Source organism: Cuculus canorus, chromosome 3 (genome assembly GCF_017976375.1).
Source record: "Cuculus canorus isolate bCucCan1 chromosome 3, bCucCan1.pri, whole genome shotgun sequence".
NCBI lineage: Eukaryota > Metazoa > Chordata > Aves > Cuculiformes > Cuculidae > Cuculus > Cuculus canorus.
In genome coordinates this window covers 17,648,043-17,665,381 of record NC_071403.1, presented here as the reverse complement: position 1 = coordinate 17,665,381, position 17,339 = coordinate 17,648,043, and the positions used below count along the sequence as shown (strand labels likewise).

The 17,339-nt window shown below is 39.8% G+C and overlaps 1 protein-coding gene across 4 annotated transcripts in view; it reads right to left on the bottom strand.

The window, feature by feature from the left end:
* The window catches only part of MEI4 (meiotic double-stranded break formation protein 4), an 81,747-nt gene extending 66,843 nt beyond the window's left edge, over positions 1-14,904 (bottom strand). Inside the window, exons 1-2 of one of the 4 annotated variants that reach the window (XM_054064152.1) lie at positions 14,756-14,904; positions 3,101-3,184 (exon numbers count right to left, since the gene is read on the bottom strand). In XM_054064152.1, the coding sequence (XP_053920127.1) occupies positions 3,101-3,122 (22 nt within the window). In that variant the 5' untranslated portion in view covers positions 3,123-3,184; positions 14,756-14,904. Of the gene's footprint in view, positions 1-3,100; positions 3,501-5,600; positions 5,640-14,755 lie in introns of those variants that run through there. The other 3 variants (XM_054064151.1, XM_054064150.1, XM_054064153.1) reach the window with 3 other exon arrangements.
* Between the last annotated feature and the right edge of the window lie 2,435 nt (positions 14,905-17,339).

Below are 17,339 nucleotides of genomic sequence, written 5' to 3'. Positions count from 1 at the left end.
GTGGTGTAAGATCCTTTGAGGACCTTAGATATAAACAGGTTAACAGAAAGAACCAGGATAAATCTGATTGATAAGCATTAACCCACTCCACCAACCTGCCAGTCCCACTGTTTTGCAACTGGATTCAATGCATTAGCTCATATCACATAATTAACTACAGCAAGATACCTTTCTGGTAAGCCTCACCTTTGTTTTGACACTGCAACGTGTAAAGAGGAAATAATTCCCACTAAATAGAAAAAAAATACAAAACACCAGTTTCAGATGATCACCTTTTTAGTTCCTTTTCTTCTCACTCAGAAACTTCCTATATTTAATGCCCTTCCAAAGGTCAAACGTTTTCCATTATTGGTCAAATCCCCTAAGCAATTCAAATAATACATTGTTATGGAAAAACTGAAAACATCCATTAAAGCCATGAAACTTGCATCTGAACTTAAATCACTCATTAAAGTCATTTTAACAAGCTATAAAATCTCCCATTTCAAAAAAAAGCCCTGAAACACCACAAACGGGCTGTTTACACACCTTGCTAGTTAGTGTTCCCCACTTTCATACCAGTAACACGTTGTCAAAGTCTGCAAGTTGAGGTCAAACACGTGACATCTTCAAGAAACAAAGACAATTCTACAAGTCCACTACTGGCACTAAAGCATCCCTTCCTCCCCTAGCACTTGTTTAGCTCGCAGGAGAAACTTTTCTGCCTCTTACCTCTTCATTGTTTCTTTTTTCGCTGTTAGCTACGCACAACCAAATAGCTCAGCTCCTGAATGCACAGCAGTTGCTTTCACGGCTACATACAACACCAAATTAAGTTTTCAGAGGAAATAAATACTCGTGGTTGCTATTTGGGTTTTTCTATCTCATGACAGAATTGCACTAGTGTCAGCAGCAGGCTGACAGGGAAAACAATAATTTTCTGTCTTTAACAGAAGTGCAGGCATGATCTCTTCATTATTCTTTGCATTAGTACATGTGAACTAGAGGAACAGGCTTCCCAAACAGGATTAACCTAGAAAGGGGTACAATCAAGCCGGCAGTCAGATCAAAATGCACTGCTCCCTGAGGAAAAAAAATCACCTTGGGGTGAGTCTACCCCAGCTCCCGGGCCTATGTCCATTGGTCTCCCTCATCCAGCTCTGGGTTCCTTTACCCAGAGGAACATCAGACAGCCACATCTAGCCATCATGGGATGAGCTACTCAGTTCGCACAGGTGAATCCTCAGCTCTATTTTTAAGACGTTTTTGGGGGTGTTAGTGGGTAAAGTAAGTGAATAATTTCAGATAACTTACCCTTCTGAGTGTTACAAACAGTTTTCTGACTGGCTTTAGAGACAGGGGATTAATGGAATGATGGGGGAGAGGGGGCTAAGTTATACTGTGATTTAGAATTATAAGGCACCTGAAAATAACATCAAAATCTAAACTTGTCTGAAATAATTCAACATTTGAGTAACACTTATTCATATCACATAACCACATACTTCAAGCATGATCTTTAGGCACCAAAAATGATAGTTTCCCCATGAAATTCATAGCTAATAATGGAAGAAACTTCTGCAAATGTCACACCCAAGAAGTTATTGCTTACAACAGAACATTTATGTGTTATTCAGACCACTATAATCTAAGATTGAACATTTTAAAAATTAATAGAGTAAGACACAAAATAGACTGTAACTCATTTCGCTTCCAGGCCATTCAAGGGCTCACTTTTCTTCACATTTGAAACAGAAGAGACATAAAAAGGATTTGTCAGGACAGAAACAAATTGCCATTCACCACTACTATGCAACAGAAAATCTTGAGACATTCCTAAATAACAGTATGTATCCAATATCCAAAAAAATGGTTCTATGTATATGTGTATGGTCTGCCTTTAAAAGCACAAACATAACAGGAAAAACATTTTTTTGTTTTGTTTGTTGCTATGATTTTTAGTTTAACTAGTCTGTCAATTATACACTACAGAGAAAGGTGAAAAAAATTACTCACATGGTTACAACCTCATTCTGCATTACAGAATAGCAACCCAGATATTGACTCATTATAATGGAGCACAAAATGCTGCAAGTGCAGTAGTGGAAATAGGCTGAATTGCAGATACAGAAGGCCATAACATTAAGCAACAATGAAATAAACTTGATTTAATTGGTATGCCCAACATAATACTGCCTTTTGTGTACATAATAAATAATGATAATGGGACAGCTACATAATCAAGATGGACTAAAGTATGCCTTGTGTTCCAATTAAGCAGCATTTATTGTAAAAATGTATATTAAATGAAGGCTACTCCAGAGTGTCAGTTTTAGACATCCTATACTCCTAATACACACAATCATATGTAATGTGGACATATTTACTGAAGGAAAAACTTGGGTTTACTACCACAAGTCTAAACAATAGCTCTAGGATACATTTTTTTTAAGGAGCTCAAGATGAGTCTGATACTGAAAAGAATATATATTGAAATGTTATGTCACAAGCACAAGAAGACTTGATTAAAATGTAACATGATTTATTTCTTCAAACAATTTAGCTTGTAAATAATTTTAGCGTCTAAAATCAAGTCATATAAATTCTTCAAAAACAAGTAACATGAATGAACTGAAAAGATACACTAGAGCTTTTTAACATTCTCTAATTCTGCATGCCTAATGAGAAATTTTGCAAGGCTAAAATCAGCATCTTTTAAGAGAAGTTTGTAACCCTAGATCTTTTTTAATATCTTTGAAAAGAAAACAAGCTTTTTGGAAGAAAACCCAAGAATCACAGATAATTTTTTTAAGAATAACCTTGTGAACATTTAAACATCGTCCATGCACAAACAAAAGAGCATAAGGGTGCAAGGTAGAACACATGGGAAGCATCGAGCATACCCAGAATTAAAGGAGTGTAAAACAATCAGTTTGGTCCCTTATGAAGTCACTGTACATCACTCATCATCTGAGGAAATTCTTATCTGAGGAAGTTATTTCCTCTCACTTGGAAATCTGTAAACTCTCAATTTAAGATACCACAAGTATATATATAATTATATATATATATATATATACACACATAATATCACATAATTATATGCTTAGTTAATTCTTACCAGGTTTGGACTGTTCTGGCATTTTGCTTTCAGAACAGAATCATCTGACAGGTCTTTTTAACTGTCTTTTTTTCTAAGAAATGTCTAGAAGAGAAATACCATATCAGCTTTAACACACAAGAATCTTAAGTCACTCAAGAGTTCAACTCTGTCAATCTAATTCTTAAAGAAACATTACAAAGTACTGACAGCAAAGACAGCTTATGCACTATAAAAGCCTCAACCAGATAAAAGGATACACTTTTGCTCTGTTCCCATTAGAATAGGCCAAGTAAAAAGCCTTCATCTAAGCCTCAGATTTCTGGTCAGTGTTCTCCCAACAAGCTGAGAGAACACTTTGCACTCCTTTTTTCTCTACTACAGCCGCCTTTTTTTTTTTGCTGTGTCATTTACAATGACGTAATGAACCAGGCACACAGTGCCATTGCCGCTACCATGTTTCGCTTCACTATTCTCATTACTAAAGATAGGCATATAGTTGCACAAAAAGGAATTTATTCTGTAACGCCTGCTGTTCAGAAATTAAAGGTGTAACTCAATGGTATAAATTTCTCTGTATTCTTACGTGGGCACAGATTACTTCCCCTACCAAAACAAAACTGTGTTCACCTAATCAGCTGGGTTTAAATCCATTTGGTTTGGAAATGAGGGTATGCTTTTTATTACAGCTTTATAATGTAGACCATGAAATTCAGACGCTTATTCATCTACAAAGTTTCATATGTGCTAATAATAAACACGAAGCATAAATTTTGGGTTGGCCTTTCAGACTCTGGAAAACAATCCTAGTCTTCATATACTGACTAAAGTATCCCCATAATTTCCTTTTCAATTTCACACTTTAAGTCCTTACTTAAATAGTTCCATTTCCACAAGTTTTTAAATCTGTCAGATCGGTATCTTTCAGTGAACAAGTCTCCTTTGGGTAACTTACCAGAAAGCATCCATTATACTTTAAAATCCTTGTTCTTGGTTTCCTTACACAGCTTTTATATAGACAGAATAAGAGATGAGATTGTTCAAAAGAAAGTAAGTTTTTGCAATAAAAGACATGGAAAATGGACAATATTAGGAATACTAGGAATTTGGCACCCTAAAAAGCATACAGTATGCAACGAAGAATGAAGTCGTATGTGTACAATAAATACTAGCATAACTATAACCACCTTTAAATAAGTAATGCTTGAATTTTAGTTGATGAAGAACTGGAAGTTGTAAAAGAAAATGAACCACAGAAGTGACTCGCCAACCATACACAGCCAAGTCCATAGCCAAGTATTTCTTACACTTTACTTCAGTTCAACTACCAGTTTATTCAAATTAAGAAAACAACCAGGAAATAAGACAAAATCAATCATTACTTTCTTCCATCGGTCACTGATAAAAATGTAAGAGAATGACTACTATGATTTCTACATTCCTAAGGACAGTGTGATCAGCAACAATCATTTCAATTCAATGACATGAGAAATGATCAGTTTTCAGTAAAAATGTTGATAACTGTGTTAAGTCTTCTCTCTTGTATCTGCATATTTAATGCATCCTTATTTTAACAAGCAGAACACTAACAACATTCATTGGACTCTAGGACCTAAGCAAGACAGCGCTGCAACAATGCGGCATTCTCATTCGTGAATTGCGTGAAATGAGCAGGAAAAAAAACTCTGGATTTTTAAGACATCAGAAAAGTAAAAATCTGAATAAATATAGAATCATAGAATAGAATCATAGATTAGTTTGTGTTGGAAGGGGCCTTAAAGATCATCCAGTTCCAACCCCCTGCCATGGGCAGGGACATTCCACTAGACCAGACTGCCTAAGGCCCCATCCAACCTGGCCTTGAACACCTCCAGGGATGGGGCAGCCACAGCTTCCCTGGGCAACCTGTGCCAGTGCCTCACCACCCTCATGGTGAAGAGGTACCTTCTTATGTCTAGTCTAAATTTGCCCCTCTCCGGTTTATACCTATTGCCTCTCGTCCTATCACCACAAGCCTTTGTGAACAATCCCTCTCCAGCTTTCCAGTGGCCCCTTCAGGTACTGGAAGGTCGCCTATATTGTCTCCTCGGAGCCTTCTCTTCTCCAGGCTGAACAACCCCAACTCTCTCAGCCTGTCCTCATAGTAGAGGTGCTCCATTCCTCAGATCACCCTTGTAGCCTCCTCTGGACCCGTTCCAACAGCTCCATATCCTTCTTATGTTGAGGATTCCAGAACTGGACACAGTGCTCCAGATGAGGTCCCCCAAGAGAGGAACAAAGGGGCAGGATCCCCTCCCTCGCCCTGCTGGCCACGCTGCTTTTGATGCAGCCCAGGACACGATCGCTCTCTGGGCTGCGAGCGCCCAATCCCGGCTCACAAACCAAAGAAAACCGAGCCTTCCCCCAGGCACCCGCTCGGCACCGCCCCGGAGCCCCGGTGTGACCATTGATAGCGACAGCCCCCCACCATTGTCGACCCCGACCTCCTTCCCGCCCCCCCAACCCCGCGGCCCCTCCGCACCCGCCGCGCCGCCGCGCCCCGGCTCCATGGTGAGAGGCGCCTCCCCGCGGCGCGGGGGCGGGACGGGGCTGCTGCGCGGGGCCCGCGGGGGGGACACCGAACGTGCCGCCCGAGAAACTCCGAGAGCGGCCCTGCGGAGGAGGACTTGGGGTGCTGGTCGATGAGGAGCTCGACATGAGCCGGCAATGTGCGCTTGCAGCCCAGGAGGCCAACTGTGTCCTGGGCTGCATCAAAAGGAGGGCTACAAAGATGATCAGAGGGCTGGAGCACCTTCTGTACGAGGACAGGCTGAGAGAGTTGGGTTTGTTCAGCCTGGAGAAGAGAAGGCTCCGAAGGCAATCTTACAGCGACCTTCCAGTACCTGAAGGGGCTGCAAGAAAGCTGCAGAGGGACTGTTTACAAAGGCTTGTACGCATAGGATGAGGGGCAATGGACGTAAACTGGAGAGGGGCGGATTTAGACTAGACATAAGGAAGAATTTCTTCACTGTGAAAGTGGTGAGGCACTGGCACAGGTTGCCCAGGGAAGCTGTGGCTGCCCCATCCCTGGAGGTGTTCAAGGCCAGGTTGGATGGGGATTTGGGCAGCCTGGGCTGGTGGGAAGAGTCCCTGCCCATGGCAGGAGGATTGGAACTGGATGATCTTTAAGGTCCCTTCCAACCTGAACTGTTCTATGATTTTATGATTCTAAGACTCATTTTGAAGTTTTAGAAAATGAGCATTCTTTATCAGGCCTGGACCACACAAGGCAGTGATCTCTATCGATCGTGAGCAGTGAGACCAGAGCTGAGAACAGAATGTATTTCTTACTTAGATTCATAGAACAGTTTGGGTTGGAATCAACCTTAAAAATCATCGAGTTCCATTCTCCCCTGCCAGGGGCAGGGACACCTCCCACCACACCAGGCTGCTTCACAGCTCCATCCAACCTGGCCTTGAAGACTTCCTGAGAGAGAGCATCCACAGCTTCCCTGGGCAACCTCCGCCAGTGCCTTGCCACCATCATCGGGAAGAATTTCTTCCTAATGTCTAATCTGAACCTTACCCCTTCCAATGTAGAGCCACTCCCCTTCATCGTATCACTCAATGCCCTTGTAAACAGTCCCTCCCCAGCCTTCCTGTAGCCCCCTCAGGTACTGGAAGGTCTGCCTGGATCCCTCTATTCTCCAGGCTGAACAACTCCAACTCAGCCTAGAAGAGATGCTCCTGGCCTCTGATCATCTTTGTAGCCTCTTCCAGACCCATTCCAACAGTTCTGTATCCTTATGTTGGGGATTCTGGAACTGGACACAACACTTGCATGCATATGTATAAATGTTCCCGGAAACCTTATGCATATTCTATTATTTTCCAAGGTCTAATTTTAATGTTATTATGAACTTCACAAAAAGTTGAGTCTCTTGCTAATTTGGAGCTGACTCCAGCTCTCTGCCTGACGTTGCATTTGAGACTAGAAAAAACTCCAAACAGAGATCAATATAAAAAAAGACACACCTGTTCAGCACAGATCATACTTCACACAAAATGTAACTGTGTCTGGAAAAACAGTATTTGAAAAAATGCTGTAAAACCCCACATGCTGTCAGGGGGAGATTCTGTCTAACTTTCAAAAAATAGTTACTTGGATGAACTTTACTTTAGCTTAAATCAAAATACTCCATTTCTTGTATAGTAACTACTTTTTGTAGCGTGTTGAGGGAGGAGAGGGAATGAAAAGGCCACTGTGCTGCAAAGGCAAAAGCCACCTGAGTCTCGAAGGGGACCCTCACTACAAGAAAGACATTGAGGTCCTGAAGCGTGTCCGGAGAAGGGCAATGAAACTGATGAAGGGGCTGACAAACAAGTGTTATGAGGAGCAGTTGAGGGAACTGGGGTTGCTTTGTCTGGGGTAAAGGAGGCTAAGGGGAGACCTTATCACTATCTACAACTGCCTGAAAGGACGTTGTAGTGAGATGGGTGTTGGTCTCTTCTTCCAAATGATAGGTGATGGGACAAGAGGGAATGGCTTCAATTTGCTCCAGGGGATGCTCAGATTAGACATCAGGAAAAATTTCTTCACTGAGAAGTTTATCGAGCACTGGAACAGGCTGCCGAGGGAGGTGGTTGAGTCACCATCTCTGGAGGTATTTAAAAGGTGGGTAGATGAAGTGCTTAGGGATATGATTTAGCAGTGAGTGAGTACGGTTTGGCTTGATGATCTCAAAGGTCTTTTCCAACCTACTGATTCTATGAGAGGGAAGCAGGGGTGCTTTTCCAACCTACTGCTTCTATGATTCTATGAGAGGGAAGCATTCTGTGCTGAGAAGGTTTTGTTAAGACCTTCTTGGCTGGAGATGAAGTATCTTCAGGTGAGGAGGGTGAGGAGGGAGGACAGGATGACAGAAAAGAAATTATTAATGGAGTCAGATGCATTAGGTGCAGTGAGGCTTACCACAATGCATCAAGTTCTGAAGCAGAGGAGTATTTATCTTTCTAAACGCAAAAGTATTCAAAAGTCATAAAGAAGATGTAGGCTTAAAATTCTCATTCCCATTTTTTGTTCTTGGATAATCTAAGGAGCTTTATTTTTTAACTCGTTGATTTATTCAAAAGACTATATTTTATCAAGATACATAGTGATAGACATGTGAGCTATTGTACTTTTTTTTTTAATTTGAAAAATAGATTTACTATCCCAAGTACTGTTAGCACGTTGGAAATCTCATTTTAGACTTAAAATGACAAAAGTAAATTAAACTGAATAATTTAGAGACTATTTTAATTTTGACATCACTGCTTATTTTGCAGTGAAACCCAGTTGAAAAAAATAACAGAACATTCTCCAGCCTTTTATTGTGGTGCCATATCAGCAGCTACATTTTGTTTATCTTTTTCTGTGCATTTTTCTGCACATAGGTAACATGCTTTGCAATGTGGACAGTCATTACGCAGATCAGAATGTCCGCGCTTTCACAGTCAATTTTCGACTGTGACTGAAATAAAAGATTCAGAGACATCAGTGCTTTTACCTACAAACTTGGGCTTTATGTGCAGAGAGCTGAATCTAAAAAGCGGAATTAGGTGGAGGCAACATTATTACTGTTCTGAAAAGGAAAGAGGCTCTGCTTTTTGTGAGACTACTGGTCCTGCTCACAAGTGTAGGCTTACTGAGAGGCACCTAACAATCCTGGGACCTTCTGCCGTAAACAGCTGCCCAGATGGGTGTTTTTCACATCATTATTTTGTATGTAAACATCTAAGAGCTGCATAAATTTAGTTTTAGATGCACAGCCCCCCTCTTTTTATTTTGAGCTAATAACAGTTAAAAGGAATGTGTCTTAAGCTTATAAACTTACCGTATGCAGATTTCAGAATATCTACAAAGATACATCTCTTTACAGTCCTTAGGTGTGCCTTTAAAATAAATTGAAACATCCCAATATTTTCAAGCTGATTCCCCCCTCCTATTACAGAGAATCTCTAAGGACTATTTTATTCACCTAAAAGCAGCAAAATCTTGGAACAATCAACCGGAGTCACTGAGATATGTGATTCTGTTCTACTGAAGAACATTTTTAAAAAATAATATATAGAACTTGTATTAATTTTATGCACTGAATATTTCCATGGGTTACATAATGTAACTGTACCTTTTTATAAATGCATAATGCGTGCATGTGCATATGCATATCCAATAAATAAAAACTAAGATACATTTCCCATTTTGATATCCAAATGTAGGATGATTAGCACCGTATGTAATTGTGTAATCCCAACTGAACCAATAGAAAAATCAAGCTTTGATTTGAAATAAGCAGTTTGTAGATCATGAAGGCAGTTGTTCTACTACTTCTGCTTCTTTTGATCTCTGTTTTCCAAGATGCCTTTTGATCCAAAGAACAGTCAAAGGGTACATGCATGGCAAAAGGTCATACAAAATAATTAGCTGCTTTTATTGATAATTAAACATAAAAGCAGTGCAGGTGTTTAATCACATTAGAGGTCATGAATTCTTAGTATTTAACCAATCCACATGCTGAATAATTATAGACAAGTCACTGGTCAGCTCAAGAGCAAACTCCAAAACCACAGGCAAAACTCCAAAACATCAGTTGTTAAAAGTAAATGCATTACATTACTGTTGAATGTGCAGGTCCTGCTCTTACTGGATGCCTGCAGTATCAACAAGAATTTGAGCAAACGTGAGAGAGTAATGTTCCATTTGGACAACTACAATCTGTCTGAATTCATCAGACATCTTTATATTTTAATGCATCTCAGTTTACCCAAGAGCTGAAAGTGTCTGAAAACATGTATGAAATCTGCTGTCTCAACTGTTGTAGTTCGCAGTTTTGTTTAGCTGATGTAGGGCAAGAGATACACCATCTTGAGAACAGTGTGTGAAAATGACGAGCAGAAAATCCGTGTCTTCTCATTTAAGCTTTCATTCTCCTGTGTTACAGTGCTATATTTACTTAAAAATAAAAATTTTGGCATCATCTTTCTTCATTGCTCAGCATCATACTCTTTTCAAAATAGAGTTTAATGTAATTTTGATGGCTCTGTTTTGTGTGTAATTCTGATGACAGAAATATGGTTCAAGTAGTCCCTTTGATCATAATCTGTAATTCTGAACGAATCACCTGATTTAGGATGTTCAGGGACTTATGCAATGACTTCTTTGTACTGTTCAGAAATAAAGCACTACCACCAGGAAAAAAAGATAACACTTCAGCATCTGAAGCAATGAAATGCTCATTCAGTGAAAGACATGTAAAAAGTTAGACATGATATGAGAACAGGGAAACAAACAAAACTTGCTACCATTAACATATCATCAGTTATGACAGCACGCTCTGTTATGAGTAGATACTTACCAGTCCTTTATTTAAATGTTATCACTTACATAACACAGTAAAATTAGATGTACACGCACGATAATAACAACGTTCTTTTCTGTAGAGTATGTACTAAAGAAAGAGAAAACCTTTCAAGGAATTTCACCATCTGGAAATCAATACTAGACGATTGCCACAAGGTAAGAAAAAAAGATAAAAGCATGTTAGCAAGGAATCAGAATGATGGTCGTACTTTAATGTAGAGATGCTTAAAAATGAACCTGACGATACAGCAGAAAATTGTCTACATTTGCATTTCATCATTGATCTGAGACTGACAAAACACTTTTGTGAGAGCTTTTTTCCGTTTTCCCTGTATAGGTTAACAGTCATCTGAGAAGAAAGGAAAATTAAAATAAGGATGTATAAAGACTTCTCATTTCGTTTAGTACTTTTTATTGTAATTCCACAAAGTTGTCTTTGTGAAGTTTATAAAAAAAAAAACCAAAAAAAAAAAACCCCGAAAGAAGTGGAAATTGCTATCAAATAGCTATTCTAGGATATACAAAATTCAGATTACACTTCTACAGATGGGGCTAGAATTGAAGACCATCTGAACAGTCCTCTCTAACTGCCTCGTAATGTGGAAAGCTGAGTGCATTAAAATATCCATATTATTTTGTTTGAACGTTGAGACATTTTAATTGGCATTACTCTGCAAACATTGGGTGCCAGTTGAATGATGACTTGAATGGGTCTGGCACAAGTTTTGATAAAATGAGTTTCACCTCCTGGAATTGCACTTCACACTAATAATGCCAGTTGCTAGCCTGCTTAAGACGCAGTTGTGCTGCTGCTCCTATCACATTGCCTGTCTAACCACTAGTGCTTTGTTCAGCACGCGAAGGACACAGAGTAAATTCTTTCTTCTGGGAGGAATTTGCACCTTGTTCCCCACAGGACCATTGCACCCAGCAGTCACAGTGGTGTTCTGGAAGATGTTTCTCTCAATTCCTTTTGCTAAAAATGCTCCATTTCGGATAGAAGACTTAAAAATCTTTAGGCTACAGGGAGTTCTAATATGATGAAAGAGGAATTACCTGGCAGGAAGATGAGGGCTCCAGTTTCTGTCCCTGTTCCACGTAATGTGTATTTTTCTGCAGCAAGAACTGGAACTTGCTCTACTTTCAGATAAGAAACAAAATCGCCTTTATGTGAGGCATCATATATGATACCATGATACCTTCAAACCAAATCAAACCTAACCAAAAGCAAAGCAGAATGTTCTGCCCCTACCTTCTCTCCATACACCTGAAGACAGCCTATTATCTAGGGAATAGGTCTGAAAGATGAGAGAGTTGGGCTTGAACACTTAACTCAGAAGTGAGTAGAGTAAGTGTGTGCCATATTGCAGGTGAGCCCTCTGGCCACTGAGTTATTGAGCAGAAACTGCCTTGAGTAGCTACTATCTGTATTTTGTAACAATTTGACTATTCCAAACGTAAAATCAGGAGAGGTTTTGAAGCCTGTGACCTATATGTGGACATGCATACTCTGATTTACACTGGAGGAAATTGCATACGATCTGGTGGTTTTATACATGGGTAAGAATTTTGACTCCCTCAAGAAGCTCCTCAGGTGGCCCCTGCTTTTGTCATTTTCATTCTTCCCATGAATTTTATTAGGATCACACAATCACAGAATGACAGGGATTGGAAGGGACCTCTGGAAATCATCTAGTCCACTCCCGCCCCCGCCCCAGAGCAGGTTCATTTGCAGCAGATTGCATAGGAACATGTCCAGGTGTGTTTTAATATCTCCAGAGGAGACTCCGCAGCCTCTCTGGGTAGCCTGTTCCAGTACCTTTTCATCCTCACAGTAAAGATGTCTTTCCTGGTGTTTAAGTGGAACTTCCTGTGTTCCAGTTTGCATGCATTGCCCCTTGTCCTGTTGCTAGGCATCACTGAAATGAATCTGGCTGCATCCTCTCATCACCTGCCCTTTAGATATTTATAAATATTGATGAGATCCCCTCTCAGTCTTCTCCAGGCTAAACAGACTCGGGTGTTTCCGCCTTTCCTCTTGAAAGAGATGCTCCAGTCCCCTGATCGTCTTTGTGGAACTCTGCTGGGCTCTCTTCAGTAGTTCTTGGACTTTGTTGAACTGGGGAGCTCAGAACTGGACGCAGTACTCCCAATGGGGCTCCACAAGAGCAGAGTAGAGGGACAGGATAATCTCCTTCAATCTGCTGGCCACACTCTTCTTAATACATCCCAGGATACCATTGTCCTTCTTGGCCATGAGGGCACATTACTGGCTTATGATTAGTTTGTTGTCCACCAGGACTCCCAGGTCTTCTCCGCATAGCTTCTTTCCAGCAGATCAACCCCTGACCTTTACTAGTGCAATGGATTGTTCATCCCTAGGTGCAGGACTCTACAGTTGCCGCTGTTGAACTTCATCAGGTTTCTGTCTGCCCAACTCTCCAGCCTGTCCAGGTCTCACTGAATGGCAGCTCAGTCTTCTGGTGTATCAGCCACTCCTCCTAGTTTTGTGTCATCAGCAGACTTACTGATGGTACACTGTCATCTCATCCGTGGTAGTAGTGCTAAGAAGTCTCCTACTAAAAAATACCCCAGTTTTTGCACTGAGTATAAACATGGAACTTGTTTTCTGGACCTATGTGTGTGTGTGTGCTGTATTGTGGCATTTCACAAGACCTAGAGGAGGTCCGTGTCATGCACTGTGCTAAATCAGTCTGGCTGCGCCTCACACCTGGTGTCAACACAAGGAAGCCGTATGCCTTCAGAAATCTATGCTAATTAACCAGGCATCAAAGTGCTTCTTTGGTCTGCAAAGGACAGTGTAGACATTTTCTGATTTTGTAGATGCTTATATTGTTTATACACACTCACTTGCACACAGATGCTCATATAACTTCGGAGTAACAGACCTATTCTTGCAGACTAAGCAGTCTGATTTAGTCTTCAAAATTAGCATAGCTTTTCCCCGCACAAGGACTGTGCTGTACTGCTCTTGTAGGTGAGAAGCAGGGCCATCTGCCCAGCTATGTAAATTGTCTCCATTTCATTCACTTAAAAGGTATTTTGTCAGTTTGTTTTAATTGTAGATGTGTCTCACCGAATTTTCAAGCTTAAACCATTGATTCATTTGTTTTTCCTGGCGTGAAAGGTAAACTTCAGGTTAGATTACTAAAATGTAGATTCTTGGAACTCAGAATTTGTTGTATATTTTAGATTAGTAAAACTAATTTCCAATGCAATATCTAATGTAAATATAATAGGTCATACATAGAAGCATACATAGAAAGACAGACACATAGATATAAATGACAGAGTGAAACAGGTTTTGGTAAAGAGGCACACAGAACAGTTTTTCACAGAATCACAGAATCACTAGGTTGGAAAAGACCTCCAGGATCATCGAGTCCAACCATTCCTATCAATCACTAAACCATGCCCCTGAACATCTCATCCACCCATCTTTTAAATACCCCCAGGGATGGTGACTCAACAACCTCCCTGGGCAGCCTCTGCCAGTGCCCGATGACCCTTTCTGTGAAAATTTTTTTCCTGATATCCAGCCTGAACCTCCCCTGGCGCAGCTTGAGGCCATTCCCCCTTGTCCTGTCCCCTGTCTCTTGGGAAAAGAGGCCAGCTCCCTCCTCTCTACAATCTTCTTTCAGGCAGTTGTAGAGAGCAGTAAGGTCTCCCCTCAGCCTCGTCTTCTCAAGGCTAAACAACCTCAGTTCCCTCAGCTGCTACTCGTAAGACTAATTTTGGTAAAGCAGTTATTTCGGTAAAGTTTTTGTTATTTGATGAATATTTGTCAACTATTACAATTGGCTTCTAAGGATAAAACTCTTTGCCCCTCCACACACAACTTTCCTTCCTTCAGAAAAATCCTATCACATGTCCTAGTTTGATGGTTACTGAGCTTTACAGCTGAAGGGTTAAACATAATTTTAACAGATGAAGGGAGCAATAAATACTGTATCTTCTTCAAAACTCCTATCCTGTGCTTCCTGGGGTCCTGCAACCCATCAAGGGCAGTGGACCTGACATAAATAATTTCTTCTGGCAGCTGAGCGGCTGCTGCAGAGAAGAGCATCTGCTTATAGCATGAGAGGTCACATTACCATGGTTCCCATGCCTGAAATAAAACAGTGGTGATATACAAATGTAAGCATCAGTAGATACAAATAAAGATGCCATTTAAAACTTGCTTGATGTGACGCAAGTGATGCAATTCTGAATACAAATAAAATCCATACAAGTGATGTCCTGATGCAGCTGTCTAGAAATCTGAAGGTCCATACCTGGGCTTCAGGCTGCGGATCAGAACAATACAGGCTGGACTGTACATATTTTAGGGGGAGAAAATTGCATGCCCCATAATTCTTCACAAATATCCATTCCATAGGAGGATTTAAGAGGCAATCCCCATCTGCCAAAATGTGTATGCTGTCTTTTTCATCGTGTTTCTACTGAATGAGGAAAAAAAATCAGAAGAAAATATGAAAAACATTTACAAAATTGCCGACTGTGTTTCTCAAGGAATTATTAAGAAGAGAAATGATTAGGAGGAATTGATTACAATGAACATGAACCTAAGTTTTACAATATGTGTAATTTTGGAACAAGACTGAATTCTGATGACTTATGACATCATTAAAACCCCCATTTGAGGTGAGGAGACTTCATTTAAATCCGTGAAAACTACTGCATCATTTTAGTTCATAAAATGAACTAAATTCTGTTCTAATTAACAAAATATTTAGTTTAGTTCTAACTAATTTCTAGACTTTAGTTGAAATAATTATTTTATTTTTTCAGTTATGCAAAATCAATGCAGTTTTTCAATTCAACTGTAACATTTTGTTGCTTTTTACTATAACTTTGATTGCTTGTACAGTTCAGTATCTCAAGGATTTTAAGAACAATGAAAGAAAAAGCAGTAAGTCAGCAGAGTAAATTTCTTATGTAGGTTACTTGGATAATTCATATCTGAAAATAAAGAAATATGAGTTCTGTGGAGTACATATGATACTTGGTATTTGTGCTGTATGTATAATTTCCTTGAGGTCTATAAGAAAGCGAAACTGAAGTTTAATCAAAAGTTTTGCTGTGTGCTGATCTGCGAGATCCTAAAGTGAAATTGGACTAAGAAATGTATTTATGGAGATAATCTTCTTGGGTTCCCATACCCCTTGCATTTGGAGGGGATTTATTTTCCAATACCTTTTATAATTTTCATTCCTCCTTCAACTCTACTATTTTATTTATGCTTTATCGCCACATTGTACACACAGGTACGTGCATGACTTCATTGAGAGTCATGCACATATGCAGATATTTCTCTCAAGGGAAAATACAGTTTTTAATAAATATGCAACATGGCACAGCTGTGATTGAGGCAGGCAAGTTTAAGATGCATAACTTGATTATTTAAAAAACAGATTTCTTCAAATATGCCAAAGGCAGGTATATGTCAAGCCAAAAGTTACGTGAATTGGAGTGTAAAAGGGCAACCTAAACATTTTTCAAATGATGCAGAAGTGTGTTTCCTCATATTCCATAACTCAGAATCAGACAGACTGGATTTTTACCACACTTTCATAATAAGTCATATTTGGGTAGTGAACGAGCATGAACAATATTAGCACAATGGATCATGTTCTTAAAACTTTAAACATCATAATGGAATTCCTTCTCAACCATCATCGTGGCCATTGCAAGTGAGATGCTATAAAAAGTTAAAAAATATGTGTTGCTCTTTTTTTCCTCATTTGATGTGTTTATTTAGGTAGTCCTCCTTGTTATTAAATGTCTTCAAGGAATAATCCTTTAAATGCTGCAGACTGCTCAGAGTTTTGAAGTACTGACAAAGTTCAAAAAACCCATGTTGCCACTGGTGTTTCCTCATATGCTAAGGATCTCTCTCTTCCTCAGAAGTAATTACTTCTACGCTTTTTTTCAGGGCTATAAATTGTTCTGCCAATATTCATGAAGAACAGCTTGTCCTCCCTTTTTTTATTTTATTTGCGGAATACAGATCAGATAGACCATATCAGTGCTCTGGGAATTTGGTTCAGTTAAAAGTCAATACCAAGCCAAAGAGACGATCCCAGTGGCCCATAGTTCATTCCTTCAGCTGTCAGTCAATACAATTTCACCTGCGTCTCCATATCTGGGAAGTCCAGTAGGGATGGAAACATACATGAGTTGAAAACATAAAAAATGCCACAGTGGTTCATCTGGCCCAGTTTTCTCTCTCTTACAGCAGAGTTGGGAAAGGCTGTTAGAATGTTATTTAGAAGTTGCTCACTGGCATCTGTTTTCTCCATTGTGTGTCATTTAGGCTCTTAGACACTACTGAGTCCTTCATTACTGCAGTAGCTGAGCGTCTTTCTATTTTCTTAAGCATTTTCATGATAGGGAAGTGCCATTGCTTGAACTTTATTGAATACAGTGACACAAATAATCAGCCACAGAGTGAGAAATTAAACTTTTGTCTCCAGCTTCTATGCTATTACCCTATCTAATAATGTTAGTTATCCTATTTGATGCACGTGATTAACGAAGATATTAATTAGCAACTAATTTGGGCAGAAGTCTTGCTTGCTCTCTTTGTTCTAGCTGCTTTCATAGATGTTCATTTGTTTAGCCTTCTTCAGTGCATGCTTCTTTGTCTCCAAGATCTTCCTGTTTCTTACTTGTTCGAAGCAAAAGTGAAAATGAGGCAGATAGTGTTTTTACTCTTCAATGTAATAATTTTTAGCCAGAGCTTGTTTCAGGCGTTAGTGATCATATTCAAGATTACTTCAGCTAATCTTCTGTAGGAAATAGGTCACCTGTAAGCCAGTAGACACTCCATTAGCAGTTGAAATAGCTCAATAGGTG